This window comes from Chlorocebus sabaeus, chromosome 7, assembly GCF_047675955.1.
Source record: "Chlorocebus sabaeus isolate Y175 chromosome 7, mChlSab1.0.hap1, whole genome shotgun sequence".
NCBI classification, from domain to species: Eukaryota; Metazoa; Chordata; class Mammalia; order Primates; family Cercopithecidae; genus Chlorocebus; species Chlorocebus sabaeus.
Window position 1 is genome coordinate 29,593,729 of NC_132910.1, and position 26,590 is coordinate 29,620,318.

A 26,590-nucleotide genomic window follows, 5' to 3' on the forward strand; every position below is an offset into this window, starting at 1 on the left:
GGTTAGAAAAGCTGTTTGAAATGTATAAATACATTATGCCTGGCCTTAGTATGTGGACAATAAAAGGCAGCTATTGATATTATTGAAACCATTCCTTTATTTTTCAACCTACAGAGATAAAACACAAATAGCTTACATTAAGCAAGAAGAGTTTTCTGCCATTAATGTCTCATCTAAAATAAAATCTGCTTTTATATGTTATGGATTAGTAAATATATAGAGAACAGTATACTGTATTCTTTACAATAAATTAAAATCCCTTTTTCTTTAAAAAGGAAAGACAATTGTCTTTAAGTACTCAGATTAAATAATAAGAATCTATGATTATTTGTTTCTTAGCCAATATTGTGACATATTTAGAGGAAAAGTTTATAATAAAAAAACCTGTAACATTTACATCTAGGATGTTGACCTAGTTGACATTTAAAAGCTATGGCCTGAGCAGAGGACCTTCTCAAGTTAATTATTTTTTGGAACTATGGTTGACTGGAGCAGCCAGTCATTTGCAGAAATGAAGCACTGACCCTGCACAGCCAGGTCCAAAGCAGTGGAGGTTTAATGGGTCTTGATGTTGTGTTCCAACACATGACTTATCCCAGCCTAGCTGTGTACTGGGTGGACCTCTTGACAATGGCACCTATGAAACTACTGTTCTGAAATCCAGGAGCCCTCCTTGCAAGACAGGGGCCCTCCTTGCTCTGTTGGGATGGTCATTGCCAAGGTGGTGTCACCTCCATAGCCCTTGCAACATACCCCAGGATTGGAGGATCAGTCTCAGTTTCATTGCTGGGTCACATACTCAGTTTAGGGGCCCTGCATGTTTCTACCACTGCCTTCACTCATTTTGTTCTACTCTTTACATCCTATGCATTGTTCAGAACTTCTTTGGCATTCTACAGCAATTATGGTCTCTTATTAAATTGCTGACTTTCTCGTAAAGGTGACTTATTTCTTCAAGTGGTACCTCCTGTCTCTCCCATTCTGTTCATGCATAAATATTGGTGGAGCCTCTTCTGTGTACCAGGCCCTGTCCCAGACACCAGAGATACAGAGTGAAGCAGGTAGACAACTTCCCTCTGGTTAAGGAACTTAACTTCCTCAATGGGAGGAGAGTGCCTCTAAACAAATAAACAAGATAATTTTAAATACTTAGATAGTATCATTACAGGAAAGTATTATCATCGGTGCTATAAAGATACTTTACAAGGGAATATGATAGGAAATGATCAGTCATTGGGCAGGGACATATCGTATACTTCTGAATTTCACATGGTGCTAAGTATATCTATGGCCCTTTGGAATAATTTTTGATAGAAAAAATATGATAGACCATTGCATGGAGAGGAATGAACAGAAATGTACAGGCATGACTAAACTTTGGCTTACATATGACCTATCTTCCAGTTGGCTTCTACTAGTTGCTCCTTGTCCTCAATTTCTGGCTAGTTGTGGCCTCAGGAAAATTACAGACTCTCTATTTTTCTCACTCTTCTTTGTCTTCTCTTTTCCTCATGTTTAACATAGTTGTGTGCTTTATCAGAGTTGGGAAGGTAACTCATAAAATAAACTGTCTTCAAAACTTGGGTCGTGTCCATGGAGTATTTCAGGCCATTCAGAAGGGAAGACAATAGGATTGTCTTCCTAGAATGTAAGTTGTTTTTGAGTAAGCAAGACCCAGTGAGGCAGGTGACAACAGTGTTCCAAGGCCCCTCTCTCTTTGGATATTATATTCATGTACAGAATAAATGGAGAGAAGAGGGGAAAACAGCTGGTGGTGTTGTGTCTGGGACCTGAGCTTTGGCAGGAAGCTGGCTATGTTTGCCATTCGTCTTTGCCACTTCTAGACCTTTGCTGTGTATGCCAGAAGACAAATGACAGAACAAAAGTATCACATACCAGCAGACAAAGCCTGCCACAGATGCCACAGAGGTTATCTTTCAGACAGATCCCATTCTTCCTGACAAATCTGAACCCCAAACTATTTCAGCTATGGATTACAAACTAGTGACAAGTCTTCCGGCTTTCTGCCCAGTTTGGAAGGCTCTCAGTTATTTTAGCGAGACTGTATGGCATACATTCTTTCTCTTCTCCATTCCCCACCCAAGCGCTGTCCCTGTTCTGCCCTCCCCTGCTTCTATGCTGCCCACAGAGCTAACAGCACCTCCCTGTTAGTGCTGCTGAGATCTGAGCAGCTGTGTTAGTACAGCTAGGAGGTCTGAGAACTCCCCCCATCCAAAGGTTGTTTTGGTTGGCCGTCCCGCCTTTGGCTCTTCAATTTCGGAAGACATCACTGGAGTAGACGGTAGGCGTTTAATTAACAGGGACCACTGGGTGTAGGATTTGGGAGGGAACACAGGGAGTCCTAGCAGCTGTGGGTTTTCAGTGGTCACAGAGGATGAGTAGAAGCTGAGAAGCTGGTGGTCGTGAAAACCCTTGGATTATACCTGTGTTATCGATTCAGGAATATAGGTAGAGGGGCAGGAGATAGAAGAGATAACTTTACGAGATACTGCTGATGAGCTGCATGTCTGGCTTTGTCCTCTGACTTACGAACCAATGAAAAGTCCATGTGGACCTGCCAAAGCCTTCATTGGCTGGGATGTAATTTCCTTTGGTTCAAGTTCTCTGTCTACCAAAGACTCTGCTAAAAATTCAAATATGTTACCCCAGACAGGTAAATCACAGCTGTATCACAATCATGCTTAATAGGTTAACAAGCTATTTACCTAGCATGTACCTTAGGGAAAAGGACTACAGCTTTCCTCCCTCCACCATTAGGAAAATTACTAAAATTCCCCCCAAGTACCAAATGAATTTATGTTTATTCCAAAAAGTAATAAAAATCAATAAAATACAAAGTATAATAAAAAGCCAGCTAAAATTCCTAACTCAAACTCCCCCAAATCACTACTGTTAGTATTTTGGTGTATGTCTTCCAAATTTATAAAGATATCTTTCTGTGTGTCTATACGCATACACTTTTTTTTTTTCAAAACTAAAATTGTACTCTATTTTCAGTTTTATTGCTTGCTTTCTTTATGTTATTACTTATCCTTCTACAACATCTTTTTAAAGCTGTTGTATAATTTTCCATCTCTGGCTATGCAATCATTCATTTAGCCAATCCTCTGTGGTTTGATATTTGTTCCTAATTTTTTAAATTATATGTAACCATGATGCAAACATTTTTAGTAGAAATTGTGGTAAATATTTTTGAATCAATTTTTAGACATGTGACTGCTGAGTCCAAAGCTGAGTACGGTTTTTAAGCTTTTTGACGCGGATTAACATATTACACTCTTTTAAGAAAGTTACACTGATTTGTACTCCTACCAGAAATGTATAAGGTTGCCTACTTGCCAGCACTCCAGTCGACACTAGGTATTACAAGCCTTCTTAAATTGTCAATTTGATTGATGTAAAATGAAATCTTGTTGAATTTTTTCTTTTACGTGTTTTTGGGGTTCTTATGAAGCATGTGGAGTTAATCATGCTCATCAGTTGATGGCCCATTTTCACCATTGGTCTGAGCCAAGCTATTCTCTTGCTTATTTGTCTGCCTATCCATCTGCCTGTCTGTTCCTTTTGTTATCATGCCCTATTCCCATTCCCCTTCTTCCCAGCTCCCCTTTTAAATAACTACACTAATGTGATTTAGTGTGTACTTTTTGTATGCATATGCTTTTATTGTTTTGTATGCCTGGGTAGATATTTCCTTCATTTTTTGTTTGTTTTGCTTTGTTTTGTTTTTGAGATGGAGTCTCACTCTGTCACCCAGGCTGGAGTACAGTGGTGTGATCTTGGCTCACTATAACCTCCACCCCCCAGGTTCTAACGATTCTCCTGTCTCAGCCTTCTGAGTAGTTGGGACTACAGGCGTGTGCCACTACACCTGGCTAATTTGATTTTTGTGTATTTTTAGTAGAGACAGGATTTCACCATGTTGGCCAGGCTGGTCTTGAACTCCTGACCTCGAGTGATCCGCCCGCGTTGGCCTCCCAAACTGCTGGGATTACAGACACGAGCCACCACACTTGACCAGATATTTCCTTCTTTCTTGACTTTTTTTTTTTTTTTCCTCACTAAGCACTGTTTCTAGGATGTATACATGTTATTAGGTGGTGCAAAAGTAATTGCAGTTTAAAAATATAATGTGCATGTCTCATCCAGTGCATCTAGTTGCTGCTCTCCTGTTTGGTTTGCGTATCTCCAGCTTTTGATGATGCTGAAGATTTTTTTTTACGTGTTCATACTTTTTTCTATTATGAAGTTCCTCAAGTACTTATGAGTTTTCAGAATATGTGGAGACCAGACATTCCCATTGTAAAGCCTTCAATTGGCAAAGGAAGGCAGTAGCAGGCAGAGGCCCAGTCTGGGAAGGGACAGAATATTGGAGTAAAAGGATCAGAAATTGTGATGGCTCAGATCTCTTTGGAACTTCCTTTAAATTAGCCTGGAGTTTCAGCATCTCAGGCAACCAGCCTTGGCCTCTTGTGGGGCTGTGACTGGGGAAGGGGAAGGAGTCTTTCAGGCATCAGGGCCTCACTAAGGTATTTCCAGTCACTTTCAAAGAGCTTTGGCGGTTGTTTTGTAGAGGTTGCAAGGAAAGAGCTTCTAAGTGTGAAGCCCCTGGGAGAGGCTGGAGCTCCTTCATATAGCTGCTGGCCAAATCCCTGCAGGCTGTAATTCTTCCCTTCCCTTCCCTTCCTTTCTAAGTGAGCCAACCTTTCCTGTAGTCTTTTCCATCCTTCCCCCTTCTGTCTTGTGTTGACCTTTAATTTTCTCTCTTTAAAATTACTTTGCTTTTGACAGTAGTTGAGACAAAATGCAGATCCCCCCATGCCATTCATATGATCACACACAACATTCTTTGCTTTTCCAAACTTGTCATCTCTCCATGTCCTTGTGAATTAGGTACAACAGATATTATTATTTCCGCTTTACAGATTAGGAAACCAAGGAACAGTGAAGTTGAGTTCAAGACAGAAACAATTTGTCATCCAGCAAGAGCTTCTTACTGAAAATTTACCCTCCTGATAATACTTCAAACCTTGGCGAGTACTACCTAGTCATTGTGAGAGCAGAATGAACGCTGGCAGTTGCCACAAACTGGATAAGAAACAGAATGAAGGAATTTGATTTGCGTGTATCACACCTGCTTGTGCCTGAAGTTTGGGCTTTTTCTGTGCAGTTGTGAGTAAAAACATCTTGGCAGTCTGAAAATCTGAACTGCAGCCTCACTGATGAATCTCAGAGGAACTACAGATCAATTGTGCTAATTCTCTGGAAACTTACTCCAAACGCTCACAGAAAAGAGCACACGGTGTCTGTTTCCACTGCTCTGGGTCTGGGGAGGCTTTGTGGAAAATAAGGTGATTATAGGAAGTGCTTTTAATGTTTCCCTGGAAAAGGGCTGCATTTTATTCTTAGAGAGGTATAGCTTAAAATTATTTTAAAGCAATCTTCAATTTCAAAAGTATCAGATACAAAAAGAGGTGTGCTATTTTTAGAGTAGAGTTTCAGTAAAGAATTGCGAAAAGAAAAGTAATTTGCTCCTTTTCATTTTTGGAATGGATTGCTGAAGAAGCCCACACATGTCTGGTTATACTTCAGAAAAGTCAGGGACCTTACCAAATAAATTATCTGCTGCCTTTGAGATAAAAAGATAGCTTTCTCTTATTCACCCTCTTTTAAAATTTATTGCCACAATGTTCACAATATGTAATTCAAACCCTGTGTGATCTGAAATGTATCACTAAGAGAAATTATGGTGAAAAGTCAGGGAGTGACCTCTTATTTTTTATAATAACCCAAATATAATAAAAGCCACATGTAAGAGATAATCTGTGGTAGCATATGTTCAGTATTAGAAATTAGAAATCAATTGCAAACACAGTGGGATTTTCGCTAAATCAGTAGATGATAGCTGTTCTTGCCACACAGGGGAAAATGGGTAACTATATGAGAAAATGGGTATGTTAATTTGTTCCTCTCTCTCTATATATATATATACACTAATCCTCTTTATATATATATTTTAAGGTATACAACGTGATATTATAATGTGTGTATATATATTTAAGGTATATAGCATATAAGGTGCATATATATACACTTATATAAAATATAAAATATAAGGTGTATATATATACTTAGCCTTATAAAATATAAGGTGTATTAAACATAAATATATATTATTAAATATATATAAGGTACATATTTAAGGTATACAATGTGATATTATACAGTGTGTATATATACACACTTTTTTATAATGATGTATATATAAATATATATACACACACCTTATAATATCACATTATATACCTTAAATATATACCTTATATATATAAATATATGTATAAATTATATATACACCTTATAATATCGTGTTGTATACCTTAAATATACACGATACAATTTATTTTAAAGAAACCACAGTGGAAGTATATCATTATAAGAAATGACAGCTCAGCATATTCCTGTGTTGAAATAAAAATTCCTTCTGCTGTTGTGTCTGGCCATGGAACATGTCTTTTATGTAATATGTAAAAAAACAGTAGGACCACTGTCATGTTCAGTACTCTATATAGATGCAGCATCAGTATTTATCATCATAAGCAGATTTAGACTTCAGCATTTATTAAGTACATATTACAGCTTCAAGTTTCTCTTAAGTTATATCTTAAGACTATGACCTTGTGGTGAGTTGCTTCCATGTAGAAGGTAACTAAAAGGATGAATCCCCCATAACCAATTTTAAAAATCTGCTGTACATTCATTTAGCCTACACTTAATGAGTACTGACTAGGTGCCAGGCATCAGTCTGGATACTGGGGGGTTACGATGACTAAAACGTGGTCCCTATTTGGGAGGGTATTGAATTCCATTGAAGACTGAATTCCATTGAGATTGACTCATAACTGAGTAAGTTAGTACAGTAGGATAAATATAATAAGAGAGGCATATGCAACACATTGCAGGAACATAGAGAAAGGTTATTAGACAAGTTTAGCAAAGCTTCACAGAAGTAGTGACAACTTAGGAAATATAAACGGGAAATTAAATATAAACAGGATTTTAGGAGCTAAGGAAGGAGCTGGAGACACTGTGGGCTGCGCAAATCCTGTGTGGGGCATCCAGAACTCACAGGTGGGCACATGGCACACGTAGGGTGCTCTGCTTCATAGAATTTGTGTGCGTGGGGAGATAGTGGAAGATGGAGCTGGAAAGTTAAGGAGAGCTCAGTTTGTGGGGGGCCTGAATGCCATCCCTAAGTCTGTTGATTGAGGCCATCCTGCTCATTCTTGGGTCTCTGTCCTGATTGGTAACACCAAGGGTGTAGTAAAAATATCTAACAAGCAGTATGGCACAGATGCACATCAGAGAGAAGGAGGGGGACCCCTAGACCTTCTCCTGTGTCAGACCTTTTGTTTGTGGAGCATGATGTCGGGTGGAGATTCTGGGGATGAAGCTCAGGGTGACAGCCATTTATCAACCAGTTTGAAAGTATTTTACTATTTTAACAACCAGTATAACTGCATATCTGTGCTGCTCTTCAACCAGTCGCTGAAGAGAGCTAGGGAGCTGTGCTTTCATTTCTTATCTCCTCTGCACCTCTGGACAAAGATGATTTCATCCCCTGCAGATGTCTTGAGTTACTTTCTTTTCTCCCCACTGCCAGAATGAACTCCCTAAAAAGCAGAAGTGATCATTCCACTGCCCTAATTAAAACTTTCCACGGCACAAAGTCCAAGGTCCGTACCCTAGCCCATCTGAACTTGGAAGTCTGACCCCTGTTGTCTTTTTAGCCTCACTTTCCATCCATCATTTCCTTGGCACTTATGCCCAGTGCAGTTTGTGCAATGTCATCAGTGCACCTAGGCAACAGAGTGTTCTAAGTGTTCCTGCAGCAGACCTCAGATAACGTGGCTTACCTGTGGCCAGCTGGGAACATGCCTTACCTGCGTCCTTGTGTGCTTCTATTGGATGTTGATGTATCAACTTGGCATAACATTTTAGAAATGAGAGCAGATTTTCTGTTTGTTTGTTTTGGTAATGACTTTAGATCAACTCCAGAGTGAGTGAGGCAAAGGCATGAACAGTCATTGACTCTTCAGATGATGACTACAGTCTGTAATGAAAGGGTCGTAGAATACCTGAATGCCAGGCAGATTTCATGTGTGTTAAGGGTAGAATTTGTTACCGAGATCTTTGCATCCACATCTTTAACTATAATTTAGTACCAAGTAAATTATAACTAAAACTTAACCTAAGCTTAAGGATAAGTTTATCCTTAAACTTATCCTGCATATGGACAGTATTCTCATGTAACATTTATAAAATATACATAAGGAGTTAAATATAAATGAAATTACTCAAGAGACATTTGTAAAGCACAAGCAGTGTGCTTGGTACAGAGTTAACAAAACAGAAATAGGCCCTGCCCTCATGGAGCTTACGGTCTCACAAGGGAACCAGGTGATAAATAAGGAAACTTTCCTTTGTCTCCGCTTCCCACTCCACTAGTCCAAGTCCTCTCTCACTTGGGTCATGCAGTAGATTCCATGCTGGTCTCCTGCTTGCTAGCAAGTCCTTATACCCTCTCTACATGGCAGCCAGAGAGTGATTTGAAACATCTCAATCAGATCTTCTGTCTGTCTTGTGTGAGCTCATTTATGACTTCACATGGGAATTAGGATAAAAGTCCTAATTTCTTTCCTTGGTCTCCAAGGTCAAGTTTGACCAGGCCTCTGCCTATGGCTGCAGCCATTGATCATGCCATGGCCCCCTGCTGTGCCTCGCCAAATCCAGCCATAGGGGTAGCCCTCAGTTTCCCCGAACACTTGTGCTCCTTCCCTCCTCGAGAGTTGCCCGTGATGGTCCCACTCCCTGTGGCTGACTACCTCTCTGATCTACAGTTGGTCCCCACCACCCCCACCACTGTTACTCTTTATTGCAGAGCCCTTTCTAGCACTTAATGCAATTCGTAATCATCCCTACCATTTTTGGGGAGAAAAAGTATCTGAAATTAGGACTTGCTTGTGCAATTTAGAACTGAGAAGAGAGAATTGGATCTTGAGGTTTGCAAGGCAGATATCCTTCCTTCTGCCTCCAAAGGGATGCCTACTTGAATTATTAAGGTAGGGTTACAAAGCTGCTTGCAAGCAGCAAGTCATTAATTCTACCTACCAATTTTGGTAAGAATCAATTCCTCTGCAAACTAGGTGGTGCTCCATTGTGAAGGAAACATTTTAAGAATTAGGATGTTAGGGGTTAGCCATACAACTAGCCAAACTGGAAAAAATTTAGTTATTCAGAGTAGGTCCTTCTGCAGAAGTGCTAAGGTGAAGAGTGAGCTTGAAGAGTAATCCAAAAAAATCAAATGCTGAAGGGAAGAACATTTTAAAATCTTAAAGGAGCAAGTTATAGTAAGAAATTGAAGGTATAAGAGAAAAGCAAGCTTTGTGAGTTCTTAAGACACATGTTTAGGACAGATAATACGGGGGGGAAAGAGCTAGAAAGGCAAAGTACAATAGATGTCAAGTAGGACTGGGTCCTCAGAAAGTTGAATCTGGGACTAGAGTCCAAGGTATCCCTCCTCAGCTGATTCTGATGGTGCTGCAGTTGGGAGGTGGTGATCCTGTGGATACTTCGTGGTGTGATTACAAAAGGCAAGGGGGTGGAGGACCATATGATTTCGTTAACCAGTCCATCTTTCTCTAGAAAATTATGATTTCCTTCTCTGTAAATCTCATTTCTCAAAAACCTCTGATTTCCTCTTCTGAATCTCTTAGCAGTACTTTACTGAAGTTGTACTTCTGGCCAACAGAAACAGTTCCTTGGAGAAGCGGGTGTTGTGTTTGTCCTGAGGTGTAAATATGTCAATAGCAGTTTAGGAACTAAGGAACAAACTGACATCCTCCTTGTGAATTCTAAAACGTTTAAAAGAAAAACAATGACCAGTCCTTTCTGCTGTAGGCTACTCACTGATTTTGCTATTTGTCTGCAGTCTGCCATGAGTCCTGTGCAGGTTGCTGGGGCCCAGCGGAGAAGCACTGCTTGGCCTGCAGAGATCCCCTCCACGTGCTGAGAGAAGGCCGCTGTGATAGCAGCTGTGGAAAAGGCTTCTACAACAGGCGGGGCACCTGTAGCGGTGAGTGCTGGGTTGTGATGCCGACATATCCTTTCCATTTTCTCTTCCAGCATCCCTTGTTGTATTCAAATCATAACACACCAATGTTTCTTTTACTCAACATATATGTGAATAGCTGCTGAGATTAATCTTTGATTTAGATGTGTATAAAACACTTTTCACCAGTGGGATTCCTCTTAATTACCCCACCAGTCTGCTAGGGTTGGGGTGCTCATTCTAGCCTTGTCCTGTAAATGAAGATAGTGAGGCTCAGGTGGCCTGCTCAAGACCCACAGCTGGAGGGAAAGGAGCTGGGCTCCCACCAAGGCTTTCCTTTCCCCAAATCCCAAAGTCTCTATCAACACCAGACTGTCTTCCAAATGTACGTGGGGACAAAGAGACTCTTAGGCCAGTGGAGGGCAGACCCACCTTTGGTGTTGGTGCCACTGACTTAAAGCTGAGCAGTTAGTATCCATTCTACCTTAACACCCATGGCTATAGCAACGAGAGTTAACCCAGCTTAGTGCTTCCTTGAACCAGGCACAGTTCCAAGTGCTTTATAAACATTAACCCACTGAGAGGCAGGAAAGTCAGGAGGGAAAGCATGACTTTCGGCACGTTAGTCAATCTCTCTGCATGTCAATTCCCACTTGTGAAACGGGGATATTAGTAGCACCTGTGGAAGACACAATAACGGGCTCCCAATGATGCCCTTGTCCTAATCTGTAGAACTGTGGTGTGTTCTCCTGAATGGCAGAGAGGACTCTGTAGGTGTGATCAAGTTAAGGATCTTGACGTGAGGATATTATCCTGGATGATCTGGGTGAGCCCCATATAATCAATCACAAGAGTCCTTATATGAGGGAGGCAACAGAGATGAGTCAGAAAAGTAGGTCGAGGACGGGACCAGAGGTTGGAGTGATAGAGTGAAGTAAGGAAAATGCCATGAGCATGCAGGTGACTTTTAGAATCCAGGAAAAGGCAAGGAAACGGATTCCATCCCTAAAGTTTCCAGAAGGAACCTTGATTCTAGGACTTCTAAACTCTAGAACTATAAGATGGCAAATTTGTGTTGTTTTAAGGCAAAGAGTTTATGGTAATATGGTAATTTGCTACAGTAACCATAGAAAATGAATACACCCCCAATTCAGAAAGCTGTTGAGAGGATCGAGTTAAGACATGCAAGCACTTAGCATAGTGCCTGGCACATAGTAAGCGTTCTATCAGTGTTTGGTGTTTAATTCTCACAATTTCATGAGGTAGATATAACCATTCTCATTTTCCAGATAGGAAACTGAGAGGGTAAGAAATTGCTTAAGGTCACACAGCTAATAAGGGGCAGAGTTGGGATTCAAGCTTAGATATTCTGGCTCTGGGTCTTAACTGCCTAGGAACCACTCTACTGCTCATTATAATGTGGTATTTCCTTATGCACTTCTGCCTGTGTTTTTTTAAATTTTCCTTTTCGTTATCCTTTCCCCCTTTCCACCTCTGCACCTTCTTCTGTGTCTTCTGTCAGTCTTTAGATGAACTGGCTCCCCCTGTGGGTACTGCCAGGTCTGCAGGCATCCTGACAGTAAATGAAAGGTTTACATTGAGTTTACTTTGATGGTCATACCTATAGAGAGGCCAAGAGAACTTTTTTTTTTTCATAACTAAGTCCGCCAAATCAACAAAAATGTGTGACTCATAAAACTTTCTTGAGTTATTGTCCTCATTTTGTTCACTGAGCAGGGCAACAGCAAAAATGAGATGATTTTAGGGACTTGACAAATCCACTTGTCTTAGAGAAGAGAGATAGCCCTTGGCAGCTGCTTACGTAAAGCTGTGCAGGGATCCATCGGTATTGCCAGGGTGAAAAATCTCACCTGGTATCGATGAGTCACAGGTGGCTTTTATGTGGATTCAGGAGGGAACAAGGAAAGAAAGGCCAGGCTGCCATTAGCCTGAGCATATTAATCTTTTTCTGCCAGCATCACTTTCCTGCTCAGTTAAGCCAGATGTATTCTCTAAAGGTCGATAGATGTCAAATTTGCACTAATCCAAGGGCCTAAAGGCATTTACCCTTTAAGTCCCCTGGGATGCTGGTTACTGTCACTGATGGAGGAACGGTGACACTGACCTGCCACTGAGACTCTACATTATCTGGATTGAGAAGGTAACTTTTGCTGGAGAAGCGGTGTATTTAAAAAGAGGAATAGTTAATGTGAGCCTTGAGGCTGTGAGAGGTGGGAATCTGCTTTATCTGTACACATTTTGAAAAGCATCTGAAAGAAACTTCCAGGCAGGAGGATGGATCATAGCTGACATTAGTCAACCAATGAATCAATGGATCTACAAGTAATTACTAAACACATGCCATGTGCTTAGCCTGCTGCAAGAGTTTGTGATGCCACTGGTGTTGACCAACGGGCCTTTTAATACACAAAACTGGAGCTTACACTTTTTATAAAATTGTTACCATTCTCCACGTTTGTATCAAAATGACTTCAGAAATGTTCACAGAAATATTTCTAAAACAACAGTGAACCAACTCACTGATTGGTATCGGAATGTTAATTAAGATGTCGGATGCTGATAATGCTGACTTATTTCCATTTCAGATTAGTGCTATTCAAGATAAAGACCGGCTGGTGTGGGTTCAATAATTTATAACCTACCAGCCCATATCTGTAGAAATCTCAAAGTCAAGTGCTTAGAAAAAACCAGCATAGCCTGTTATGAAGGGTGGTATGCCCTGGCTGAAAGATCTTACAGTAACCAGGTTCACCTGTGGTATGTGTATTGTGTTCTACAAATATTAGATATAAAGGGTGGTACAATTCATAGGAGGAAACCTCCTCATTCTTTTATCTTTTAAGTGTTTATGCCATTATGAAGGACTTTTCTGACTGTAGCTAACATAATAAATCAAAGCATAATAAATCAGAGGTTTCTGTTAGTCATTCCCTCTCTTTCTTTCGTTTCTTTCTTCCCTCCTTTTTTCTTTCTCCCTTTTCTTTTTTTAATCTTCATTTCTCTTTTGCACCCATGCAACCATTTTTTAAAGTATTGTTATTTTTATGAGCTTATCTAACTGGGTATTTTTATTTTGAGTGCATGTGTATTTAATTTTCTTAAGTGAGATGTTACAAACTGCGTGCTGTTTCCTTCTTTTCTCACTCAGGAGTACATTTTTTAGATGCACCATGTTGTTCTCTCCCCTAGCCCTTCACTTCTCACTGCTGTGTAGTGCTCCCTGGTGTGTCCCCCTCATACTACCCATCCACGATCCCAGTGATGGACTCCCTCCTTTCTCTCCATCTGCATCACTAGACAGCACCAGGGAACAGCCTCAAATGTGTTCCTTTGTAAAGCTCTAGAGGGAGTTTCCTGAGATTTATATCCAGAAGCAGAATGACTGGTTTTTTGACTCTGCATATTCTTCATTTGACCAAGTAGTGCCGGGTTACTTGCCAGAATGGCTGTGCAATCTACATTCCCAAGCATGAGGGTTCACTCATCTCCACATCCTTGCCACCACTTGGCATTATCAAGATTCTAATTTTTTCTGATCAAGAGTATAAAGAGTCAACCCATTAAATTTGTCTATTTCTGATGATTAATGAGTTTGAGCATATCTTCAACTCCTGTTGGTCTTGAAGTTTCCTATTCTATAAATTACTTTTTAAATGTGCTTTTCTCATTGTTCTATTGGCCTTGTCTCCTTTTATGGAGTTCATTTTATGGAGTTTCCTTGTATGTTATAGATAGTAGCCTTTTTTCAGTTTTAAATATGCAAATTTTCTCACTCTGTTGTTTTTCAGCTTTGAATATAATGCCTTTGTTAAACAATAATCTTTAATTCATTATTTTTTGCTTTAAGGCTTTTCTTTTGAAATTTTAATAAGACCTTCTCTGCTAAGGTTCAAAAGTAAATTATTCTGTATTTTCTTCTATTAATTTGATGTTTTATCTTAACTTAGGTTGTCTATATATATATATATATATATATGGCTTTAAGTAGGGGTCCCATTTGATTCTTTTCCATTTCACGATCCAGTTTTCCCAACATTATTTAGTCATTCAGTCTGGCCTTCCTTATTTCTCTTTATTGTATATTAAATTTCCGTATATACAAAGTTCTGTCTGAGCTATAAGATATGGAAATTTCTAACTTTCCATAGTCTAAATTTCTGTTCTTATACCACTATTAAACTATTTCGTTCATTAATTTCTATGGCTTTGTAGTATGTCTCAATATCTGATTGGGAAAATTTCCTTTCTTTTCAAAGTTGACTTAGCTATTCATAAACTTTAGAGTACATTTACTGAATTCTTAAGAAAACTCAGCTGGGGCTGGGTGTGATTGCTCACACCTGTAATCCCAGCACTTTGAAAGGCCAAGGCGAGAGGATCTCTTGAGCTCAGGAGTTTGAGACCAGGCTGGGCAACATAGTGAGACCTCATCTCTACCAAAAATTAAAAAAACAATTAGCCAGTTGTGGCAGTGTGTGCATGTATTCTTAGCTCCTCTGGAGGCTGAGGCAGGAGAATCACTTGAGCCTGGGAGATTGAAGCTTCTGCGAGCCGTGATCATGCTGCTGCACTCCAGCTTGGGTAACAGAGTGAGACCCTGTCTCAAAAAAGGAAAGAAAGAAAACTCAAGTGGAATTTGTATTGATATTGCATTGAAGTTATAGATTAGTTTGGGGAGAAATTACATCTTCCTAATAGTTTTATTTAGATTTACAAATTTCTCTCTAGGCATAACTTTAGGTGTATCTTAAAATGTTTGATATGCAATGCTTTTATTGTTGGTCAATTCTAATTTCTAAATATTGCTGCAATTTTTCCTTTCTGGGGAATTGCATTTAGCTTTCAGATTACTCACTTCTGTTGAGATGTCAGTTCTAGAATTAGAAACCTCAGGAGTTTTTGTGGCATGTAGGAGGGAAGAACACTTTTCAGATTAATTTTCATTTCTTCCAGTCCTGAGTTGAGGGGTGATTTTCTTTTTCCTTGATATTAAGACCATTGCCATAGCCCATTCTCTTACTCTACACATTTGCCTGTGGACAGATGCTGAATTCTTCAGGATGTGAGATGGGACATTTGGCCCCATCATTTAGCGTCTTTTTTCTTATGTTCTCAAAATATTTTTCAGGAGGTTAGCAGGGTGTAGATGGATTAAGGGAACAGACAGAATACATCTCAGCAGTTCTGTATTTTTGAAACATTGATTCTCTGTAGCAGGAAGGTTTGCTTTGTTTATTTTTAAAGACATTAGCCAACCAGCATAGAAAAGATTTAGTCACAGACATGCCTGTGACTGCACTCTCCCTCACCTCCTTCCACCCTTCATAAGGAGGCCTTTCTCTGCTCTGTTCAAAGCCAGTCTCTCAACCCCCTTTTCTCCTAGATATTCTTTCACCAATCATTCAGACTCCTCTCTTTTAAAAATCCTTTCCAGGATCTATACTTGCCTTGAATTTTTATAATATAAGAAAGACAAAATAACCTTTTCTCCTTTCAATTATTTGTTTCCCTCTCCCCTTCTCTTCTCAGCCTGGGTCCCTCAAAGGAACAGTTTATAATCATGGCCTTCACTTTCATTTGGTCTAATGACTCCACTGAAATATGTGGCACAGGACACCTACAGCCTGGTTCCTAAGTGTAGTGAAACTTTTCAGATGTTATTTGTCCTCTCTGCACCTGTCATGACTTTCTTTTGCAAACCTTTTTCCTCCCTTGGTTTCTCAGTCACCATGTTCTTTTTTCTCTTTCTTATCTTTGGATCATTTCTTCTTGGTCAGCTGTACCAGTTTTTTTTTTCTTCTTCTTCTTCTTTTCTTAAATACTGATGCTACCCAGGTCCTTGCCTACTTCTGTCTTATCCTGCATAGTTTTCCTGAATCATTCAACTAATTTTTAGTTTCAACAATTGCTTGTATATGATGACCCCGCACCGCTTCCCCAAGCTCCAGAGCTGTAAGTCACATTGCTCCCTGGATTGTGCATGTTCAAAACTGAGCTCATGGCACTCCCCACCACCTATTCTCCTTCCTGTGCTCTGTGAGTGACATCACTTGTGCCCCAAGACAGACCCCTGGAAGCCATGTGAGATGGTTTTTTCTTCACTGCTCTCAAATCTCTCACCACCTCCATAGTTCTAATTCAACCCTTCATCATCTTGCTCCATGCTCATTGCCATGGTCTTCCAGCAGGGCGTCTAACTCTCCTCTTCACCCTCCAAACTGAGGCCAAAATGATCTTTCTTAGACACAAATACAGCCATGTTTCTATTGTGTTTAGAACTGCAGGGGTTCAAATTCATTGCCTTTCCTAGGGTGAAAATCGAGACAACAGAGTCAGGCCATAGGTTTCTATAATCTGGCCTTCCCACTTTTCCAGCCAAATGAAACTGCTGTCTTCCTGGGCAGCCTAGTCTCCTCCCAGTTTCTGAGACTTGGCTTACTTCGCGGCCTCATCCTGGAGTGCATTCCCATCAGCCTGACGTGTTCCCACTGCTTCCTAAGACAATGCTCAAGGGTCACGCCTCTATGAATGCTTTCTTGACTTTTCTACCTCTTACCCCCACCCTCACATTTCTTTTTTTAAATTTTCATTGTGCCTATATAGATTGATCTGAGTGATATTTTAGATATTTCCAATATTGCCTATTTCTTTTCCTGTATTAGACTACTAAGCTACTTAAAGTGAAAACTTCGTTGATTTGGTTTTTGTGTTTCTACCCCCTGGCATAAGACCTGACACAGACTTTAACAGGTGTTTTAAGGGGTAAACAAATAAGTGAATGAAATCCTGAAAGACTGTGTGAAGTTCAGCAATTTTAACATAATTTTAGTAGCATGACCTTGCTTAGTAGAATCTTGACTTTCTAAATTCTCTCTCCAAGTAGCGTAGAATAAAGGATAAAATATTTGGTACATATTTATGCTAAAAAAAATTATTATTTATCTGAAATTCAGATTTTATGGAGCATCTGGTATTTTTATTTGATAAACCTGGCAACCTCACCTCTAAGGCCATTTTAACTTCGAACCTCGTATTAAGTTGGTTACACTGGTGGGTGTGCCTGAGAGTCTTTGCTATGCTTAGTTCAATGAATAATTCTTCAATTCTCTTTCAACTGTGAAAACAAAAAGCACAGAGTCCGATGAAATGTTGGAATCAAGGAAACAGAATTCTGCTGAGTAGCCAGAAAATGAGATTATGATATTGATACCCATTGTGGATATTGTAAAGAATAGACTTCACTGCTTCTTTGCTCACTATTGCCTTTCTCTGATGTGTTTTTGCCTCCCCTTAGCTTGTGACCAATCCTGTGAGACTTGTGGGCCCAGTAGCCCCAGGTGTCTTACCTGTACTGAGAAGACAGTGCTGCATGATGGGAAATGCATGTCTGAATGCCCTGGTGGGTACTATGCTGATGCCATTGGCAGGTGCAAAGGTAAGAGATGGGTCACCACCATCATCTTCAAAAAGTATTGAGTACATGTTTGACTATACTTGGTGCTATATGCTGCTCATTTGGGAACTTGAGTGTATGATGGGAAAGCATTACTTTAAAAGGGATAGCTTTTTCATTATGGAGCCCATGTGTATTTGGTATGAGAGTGGGAGATATGGGTGGATGCTGGGGGACTAGAGTGCTTTTATGAAGGACTTATGCATATTAATCATCATTAGAGTTCATTTGGTACTTTTGAAATGCCCAAGACATCTTTAACATACAGTCCTTGTTTACTTGTAAACCATCACTAACTTAGGTTGCAGATGTAACAGAATCATTTCTTATATGACATGTATGATGTAGGTCATATATTGACAACTACAACACACCACAAAAATAAAATTAAAAAGTTAAACCAAATTTGATAGCTAGTAAAGCTAAAGTCTGTATCCATTGAAAACTTGTTTTCGTGTGCTGCTTATACATTGTTTATTTCAGACTTATACAGCCTAAACTATGAAACATACCCATTTGAGACTTTATAAATTTCAACCTTATATATATACCTGACTTGTGTCTTTCCTCACAGATAGCTCTGAGAACTTCTTGTTGCCTGTAACACCTTGATCTGCCCTCATCTGTGAAACATATGCCCACTTCCTCATATCTATCTACCGTCTTATAGTGCAGGGTGTTTAGACCCGTCTCAACATCTCCCCTTAGCAGCCTCCCCTTTGCCTGCCAACACCTTTACTCACCCAGTGTTCGCCACCTTTCCTCTGTGTCCTACCCCCACGTTCTCATCCCATCTCTACCCACCACCCCCAGCTCCTGACCATGGTCCTACAGAGCCTTCTTCCCATATCTCACTCCTGACCCCAGCCCTGCTAGAGGCTCAGCCAGGCCATGCCACAAGCAACTATCCCTTAGAGTCAGAGATGTCCCTGTTAACACCAGGGCCAAAGCAGGGGACATGTATTCCTAACATTGTCATATGTTGTGGTCAGAGTTGTTACTGTAATTGTTACTTAAAATCCTAGAATGTTAAAGCTGGAAGTATCTTAAATGATCATTTTGTCCAACCTTTCACTGTGCTCATACCAAGAAAACTAGGTCAGGAGAGACCTAGGCTTGACTGAGGGCATTGATGAATTGGTGGAGACACTGGTCAAAATGCCAGTGCTTCCAACGCTCCGACCCACAGCCTTTCCACTCTAATCCATTTAGGCAGTGTGAGGTTTAGGTCCAGACGGACCTAGGGCTAAATCTCAGCCCTGCTATGAATAAAGCCTGTAATCATAGGTAAATTTTTTAACTTCCAAGACTTCAGTCTCCTCATCTATAAAATGTCATTTGTAATAACTACCTCATAATGTTGTTAGGAAAATTTAAAGTGACAATGTGTAGAAAGTGCTTAATATAAACACTAAATAAAGGGTAGCTAATAAGCAATATGTAGAGCATGGCTACATGGTGGGTAAAGGGCCATGTGGGCAGTTCTGACAGTGTAACCACCTCCCAACACATTTTCCCCTTGGTTTGGTGTGACATCCAGAGGGGACTAAGAGTCCCAGGCTTGCGAAGCCCAGTCAGGAAGTGGGCGCTTTATTCACCCCTGTCCCATGGTGTTCTCCCTCTCGCTTTCTTCCTCAGTTTGTCATAACTCGTGTGCCAGCTGCTCTGGGCCCACAGCCTCTCACTGTACAGCCTGCAGCCCCCCCAAGGCTCTGCGTCAAGGCCACTGTCTGCCCCACTGTGGAGAGGGCTTCTACTCTGACTACGGGGTCTGCAAAGGTATTGTTGGTGTCACCATCGTTCTTGAGAAGCTATCCCACAAGAACGTAGATTTACTTCTTTCAATAATGTAACTTTCCAGTGTAACTTTTCTTCTAGTGTATCTTTTATGGCTATCCATACATTATAAACATTTTTCATTGCAATAGTTTTGTGAAGGGTTGATCTGAAAAAAATTCATTTGAAAATTTGTGAAGACAGTCAAAGGGTTATGATTTTTTTTTTTTTTCTGGCTGTTTTTAGGGGGAATGTTATTTTCTTTCCTGTACATTAAAACAAAATAGAACTCTTGCCTCCTTTCTCTACTCTCCTGCCTTTGCTAATGTTTTTCTTAGACTTCATTTTGTTTTCCCCTGAAGAATTTCTTTTTGGTAATGATACTGCTGAGCAAACTGAGAGTCACTAGCGATGCCTCTGGGCTGAGTGAAATGGCAAAATCTTAAATAGCTGTTTGCCATAAAGGCTTTGGGCTCCTTGGGAGGGTGATATCATTTAAGCATTTTGAAACTAGAATATTGGGAACAAATACTTTAAGTGAAATCAATGTATATTTATTTGTACATCAGAATTAAGTGAAATCACTGTATGTTTATTTGTACATCGGGATCCTTAGAACAGAGTTTGAGAATAGTTACAAGAAGAACGTATTTGAAGTAGGAAAGCTGCAACAACTGTTTTGGAAGAGAAAATTGAGAGAATCTTTTAAAGAACAGGAGAGTTAATTGTATTCAAATGTGGGCACCAGATAGTTTGACTACCTTATTTGACTTTGCTTTTCACCAGTAGCCAGGGTAAGCAAAACACGGTGATGGATTATGAAACATTCGTTGCTGCTCAAAGGGGCCTCTTTCTTGTCTAGAAAAGCAGCCTTAACCCAGATAAATTCTAAGAGGAATTTGTTGCCTGGACCCCTATGTAGTGGGTGATGGATGACTCATAGGTAATAACACAACCACCATTTTTGCAAAAGATACAGTAATGGCTTCCATATGAATGGTTCTAAAAAGCTACAATAAAAACCAAAGGTGTAATGTTGAATCGTCATTTAGTGAGTGTGTTTCTCTGGAGAACCAAGCCAATATTGTCCAGTTTTCTGGTTTTGTTTGTTTGTTTGTTGTTGTTGTCTAGCCCGACAGCCCTTATGGGACCTGGGAGATGTGACTGGTTAACACCACCCCTCACTGTTCCTTCCACAAACATTATTATCACTCTGTGCTTTATATAGAACATTAGAAAAATAATATGCTGAAACGCTGCGTTTGGTGAACTTTTCTAAGTGGGTTTGATTTAATGAAAGATTTGCAACATTCGTTTGATCCTTGTATTATTTTCTGCCTTTTATTTCCATTTACAGCCTGTCACTTCTCCTGCCTGGCTTGTGTGGGTCCTGCGCCCTCTCACTGTACTGGGTGTAAGAAGCCAGAGGAAGGACTGCAAGTGGAGCAGCTGTCTGGGGCGGGCATCCCCTCTGGCGAGTGTCTAGCCCAGTGTAGAGCCCATTTTTACTTGGAGAGCACTGGCATATGTGAAGGTAAGCATGATTTGAGAAAATGTTAGGTAGCCTCTGGGCTTACCTCTTGAGACATCCTGTAAGGTGGGACCAAAGCCAAGAAGAAGATCTATGTTTCGTGTTAGAATGGTTCCAAGATGCTTCTGAATAAAGCAGGAGACCAACGTGCAAAAGAGTAGCCCCTACCAATAGCCTCCCTCCCTTTGTGAACCATAGATGATTATAAAGAGCTAATCCCTTCGACTCTACCTTTTCCAAAGTTCCATTCGCAGAAGTCTCAGACAGAAATTCTTTCAGGGACCACTATGTGTAATTACAAAAGACTCAGAGCTCGTCGTAGAACTTCATTTATTATTTCTTCTAATTTGCTACTCTGAATATGAATTGGTCCCTTCAGGGCAAAATCTGGACTTCTGTCAAAATTTAGAAGTGATTTCTGCTGTTTGCCTTGGCATATCGTCTCTAGAGAATTGATGACATCCTGAATAATTTGACTCAATAGCCAGGCCATCTATGAGGAGATGAAAGGGAAGGGTATAGTTTCCTTTCTGTTCCCACAAGTAGCTGCCTTGCTGTTGGGTGAATGGTTTGACTCTAAAGCTACCTAAAAAAAAATCATTAATTTATATTTTTCATTGTAAACATATGTTCATTAAAAATTTTATAATCTACACATTACCTAAACCCAATTGCCTTTCCATTTTGTTATGATATCTGAGTCTTTTTTCATATTCATAGCTTTGCGTGTTTATCTTTGTAATGTAACAGTAAGCATGCTGCAAATTCAGTTTTGTGGCCTCCATTTCAATATACCCTCACAAGGAAATGTGGGTTTCAAGACTAGGTTAAAAAATTTCGGACACAAGGTGTCATATGGCACAGTTGGAAGGATGCGGAATTAAAACGCAGAGACCCAGGACCAGACACTTAACCTCTCTGAGTGTTTGTATTCACAGCGTTAGAATAGGCTGACATGTAGCCTTTTTGCCAGGCTCAAAGACGGTGAGGAGTGTCGAAGTTGCTGGTAAATTGTGAAGCCCTCCTGCTCCGTAGGTGCGAACCTCCTTCCATATACTCAGGTGTCCTGGAACATGATGGGGAATCCCCTGCTCCCTGGGAGGCTTCAGACTCCAGGGGATTTTCATGGTGCCCAGAGATTGAGGGGAAGGTCGCTACTCTCCAGACAGCCTGGTTTCTACCCTGTATGCGTTGCCCAATCTCTCTGTGGCCATTTAAACTCCTGTGGCTGTTTTTATAACCACTTGTGGAATATGGGCATCTTTGTTGCTGCCGAGTCCCAGTGCCATCCCAAGGCACACACCACACAGCCTTCTCCTGTGGTCTGATTGCTTCCAGGTGCCAAAGTGGAGGGTGATGTGGCTCTTTCCTTAGGGACCCCACAGACTCCGGTGGGAGGGGAGGTGCTGGGGAGCAAGGGGTGGAAAAAAGCATTTTCCTCCTCTGTTTAATTGCTTCTCCGTTCTCTTCAGTGGGTTTAGGTTTGCCAGACAAGCTTCCTCCAGCCACTTCTGCTTTCTGGCAAAACCCATATCCCCTAAAGAAGATAATTATAGTGCCTAGCCCTGCTTGATATGAGGAAAGTACAAGGATAAAATAGAAACAGAAAGCATAACTTCTCTCTCCCTCCCAATCTCCCGCATTGTTGCAGAAGTGATCTGTGATTTGATGGAATCTGTGAAACTAGTCTGCATAGTTTTACACAGCCTTGAACTGTGCACCCCGAGGTTTTCAGTGGAAACCACAGAGGAATTAGACCTCCAGGAACACCAGTCTTTCCAAGAATTCAGAGAGATGCTAAGTGAGACCCCTGGCTTTTGTGGCACACAGGTTGAAAGCAGAGAAGCTAGAAAAGCCCACAGGAAATTCCTCACTGTAGCCTAATGATTCTGGTTTTCCCTTTGGTACAGTGCTCCCGTGAAAAATCAAAGTGACATCTTCCTAGACCACTCAGTGCAGTTAGGTCCTTCTTACAATTTTGAGCACCACATTAAACATTCAAAAATGGGGAATTTGGAGTGAGTTCAGAAATAGTTAGAATTGTAAATAATTAAAAATTAGAGTGACCAGGGTTTTTTAGCCCAGAAAATAATATGACCATTTATTCAATACCCACCATGAGTCAGGCACTGTGAGAAGTACCTTACTGGTGTTGCTCACTTAGTCTCAAGGCCAACCTTATGGGATCCGTAGGACAACTATTGTGTAGGAGCGGAAACTGAGGCTTGAGGAAGTTGAGGTTGTGATGTGCTCAAAGTCATGTAGCCAGCACAGAGTAGAATCCAGTGGGAACCGAAATCTGGTATCCAGTATCCGTGCTATAAACCGTCACGCTACTGTATTCCAGTGGCTAAAGAGTTCATATGACCAACTGTTCAAGGTGGTACAGCTCCTAGTCTCCTTTCCATACAGGGAGAGAAGCACAGCATACTAATGCTTCAGGATTAGAGCATCTTACATTTAAGAAAACATCCTTGACAAACGGAAGGTTTCTGGGAAGCCCTTTATACAGGCATCTTTAAAAAGATTAGAATCTGACTGGGCGTGGTGGCTCACGCCTGTAATCCCAGCATTTTGGGAGGCCAAGGCAGGTGGATCACCTTGAACTCTGGAGTTCAAGACCAGCCTGGCCAACATGGTGAAACCCCATCTCTACTAAAAATAAAAAAAATTAGCTGGGCATGGTGGCATGTGCCTATAATCCCAGCTACTCAGGAGGCTGAGGCAGGAGAATTGCTTGAACCCAGCGGGCAGAGATTGCAGTGAGCCGAGATCATGCCATTGCATTCCAGCCTGGGCAACAAGAACAAAACTTTGTCTGAAAAAAAGAAAAAGGTTAGAATCCAATTCTGCTGGAATGGTTTAATTGTGGTCCCATGTGAAAGGACTGAATTGACCTCTTGAGTCCCTTGTAGCCCTGTGACTTTATGCTCATTAACATAATATTATTAGGTATCCTACATATAGCTGTCTACTCACGTTTATTAGCAAATCCCTGTGCAATCTCCACTAGGTAGGTTGTTGTACTCAATTTACAAGTGATGAGAATGTGGCAGAAAGAGGTTAATTGAGTTGCCTAAGATTCCATTGGGAAACTGAGCACAACTACCAATTGTTTCCATCCTTACCTGAGTGCTACGTGTGCTGATTGATGTATTTCCTGTCACTCATCCCGTATCTCTGGAAACCTTTCTGCCTTCCCATAATCTGTTCCATTTTCAATTCTGCTGAAGTGTTGTCTATGAATCAGGCCTGGGAGTTCTATGAGATTGCATTGGGCTCTTCTTCCCACATCTTCCCAGAAATATCCTTACCTCTCTACAGAATCTTAAAAAGGTTCGATGGGCATGTGTGTACATGTGTGCGTATGAGTGTGTGCACACATACGCACTATTAAGGGTTTCTTTTACAGCACCTTTAGTTTCAAGTGCTTGTGTAAGGAAGAGAAAACTGTTTTCCAGAACCCTCCTTCTTCCTTTGAAACTACAGCACAGAGTGATTAGAATATTACTGCAGCTAATTAAAGGGAGAGAGAGATTCGTTATAGGAAGAAGCAATTTACTTAGACACTGAAGTGGTGTCAGAAGTTATCATAAAAGTTTTTACTTTGAGCCACACAACAAGCCCTAGTGCAGGATGAAGAAACAATACTACAGATATTTGACTAAAATCCGAGTCTGCAATGAGAGAACAAAAAAAATTTAAAATTAACAGTGATCAAAAAGAACACTACTTATTGGAAGCTGGAGGACAGTCTGTCTTTATTCATTCCTCCAGCAAATGTTCGTTGAGTGTCTCCTGAGTGCCAGGCATTTCTAGGGACTGCGAATATACTATCAAATGGGTCAAATGAAAATTCCTTTTCTCATGGAACTTGTATTTTAGTGAGAGAAACAGATAATAAATAAATAATGAATGAATGAATAACAGTAGCAGCAACAAAACCCATGGATGCTGGTCTGTGCCCAGAAGCCCCCAGCAAGGTAATGGAGGGGAGAGGAATGGGCTGATGGGACAAGACAGCAGAAGAGCTCTGGGAATATGGGGGTGGCCACTTGTATGTATTTGTCCTGTGCTTTGGCTCATCAGAAAAAATGAACTGGGTGCTTCAGAAGGCAGAACTTTGACTTCATGTTTCTTTTTCACAAGGCCTCTATGTTTCCAACGTGTGGCTAGAATTGCTGGCACAAAAGAGAGTTTGTTGCTAATTGTAAAAGATTGGAGACATTTTCAATAATCAATCCAAATTGTGCACATTTATTAACTATTACTACTGAGTATTAGCTAAAAGAAGAATTGTAGTAATTGTAGTAATTTCATCAAATCGATCTCATGAGTTTAGCTGAATGTTCGCTAGCACTGATAGATTCAAGTGACTTCATAAAAAAGCAAACCCAAACCCAAGAAATACACATCAACCCCTTGCAAAAAAAAAAACAAAAAAAACTAAAACTAAACAAATTACAACAAATCAATAAAAACCTGTGTCATCCAAAATAACATCAGAAAAACATTTTTTACTTTTTTATCAGTCTTCCTTCACTGATTCCCATGCCTCTGTGAGTGTGAATCTAGGTGAGGGCAGGGGGAGGCGTTGCTCTGCTGCACAACCCCAGGGGTGCTATTCTCATAGCTATCTTTGTGCCTGGCTCCTCCTGGAGTCACTAGTGACAACCGGTGTGGCAGTACATGGCAGCCCAGGGATGGACAGACAGAGCAAAGGATCTAGAGCTCTATGTCTCTTGGAGGCCTCTGCTACTGATGTTCCTTGATCTGTTTTAATTGCTCAGCTCAGCCTCTGATTCTCCTTCCATTTTGTTTGAAGGATTTCTTTTTTCTTTTAAAAGGTTTAATTATTTTGAAGACTTAGCTTTTATTTGAGGTCTCTCTAGAACAGAATTTCTCATAGGACTCTCCTGGGAATCTTGTTAAAATGTATATTGAGATTCAGTAGGGTGGGAGTGAGATCTGTGTTGCTGCGTTTATAACATGCACCTCGGTGAGGCTGTTGCTGCTGATCCCTGGACCACAGTTTGGAGAAGCAAAGCTTCTAATCAAAGAAGCAGCAGCTTATCACTTCAGCATTGGTATGCTTCTTTCTCTCTTCAACAGTTAGTAAGACATCCCCATTTTTGTTTTTTCTCATTCCATGTATTATACATATTATAGAAACTTTTAAAAATATAAATAAGGGGGAAAAAAGAGAAAAAGAATACCTATCACTATATTTGGTTTAGCAAATAAAAATTCAGGCTTTAGCAAGTTTTAAAAAATGAATAATTTTTATAGTATAAACATATCTCTAATATTGCATAAGATATTCTAAAATATGATTTATCATTTATCTGAAATTCATATTTAATTGAGTGTCTTGTGTTTATCTGTCAACACTACCTATAACCCTTTCATTTTGAGATTACTACTTTTAATCTTATGGCATAAATTTGGACAGTTGTTTATATAACACACACACACACGAACACACATACATGTGGGTATATATCCCTTTATAGTTTAGAAAGTCCTCACAACCAATAATTTTGTTGAAAATCTTGAAAGTTTGCATATATCTACTCCTGCTTTATAGATGAAAAAAGTGATGCTTAGGAGGAACCAAATAAAGAATGATTTAGCAATGAGGGATCCTGGGTTCTAATACAGGACATAGTTGCCCAGA

At 40.3% G+C, this 26,590-nt stretch overlaps 1 protein-coding gene across 2 annotated transcripts in view; it reads left to right on the forward strand.

Moving 5' to 3' along the window:
• The window catches only part of FRAS1 (Fraser extracellular matrix complex subunit 1), a 461,113-nt gene that overhangs the window by 208,274 nt on the left and 226,249 nt on the right, over positions 1–26,590 (forward strand). For both annotated transcript variants that reach the window (XM_073017428.1, XM_073017427.1), the window contains exons 15-18: positions 10,013–10,156; positions 17,448–17,588; positions 19,245–19,385; positions 20,740–20,916. In XM_073017428.1, the coding sequence (XP_072873529.1) occupies positions 10,013–10,156; positions 17,448–17,588; positions 19,245–19,385; positions 20,740–20,916 (603 nt within the window). The remainder of the gene's footprint in view (positions 1–10,012; positions 10,157–17,447; positions 17,589–19,244; positions 19,386–20,739; positions 20,917–26,590) is intronic.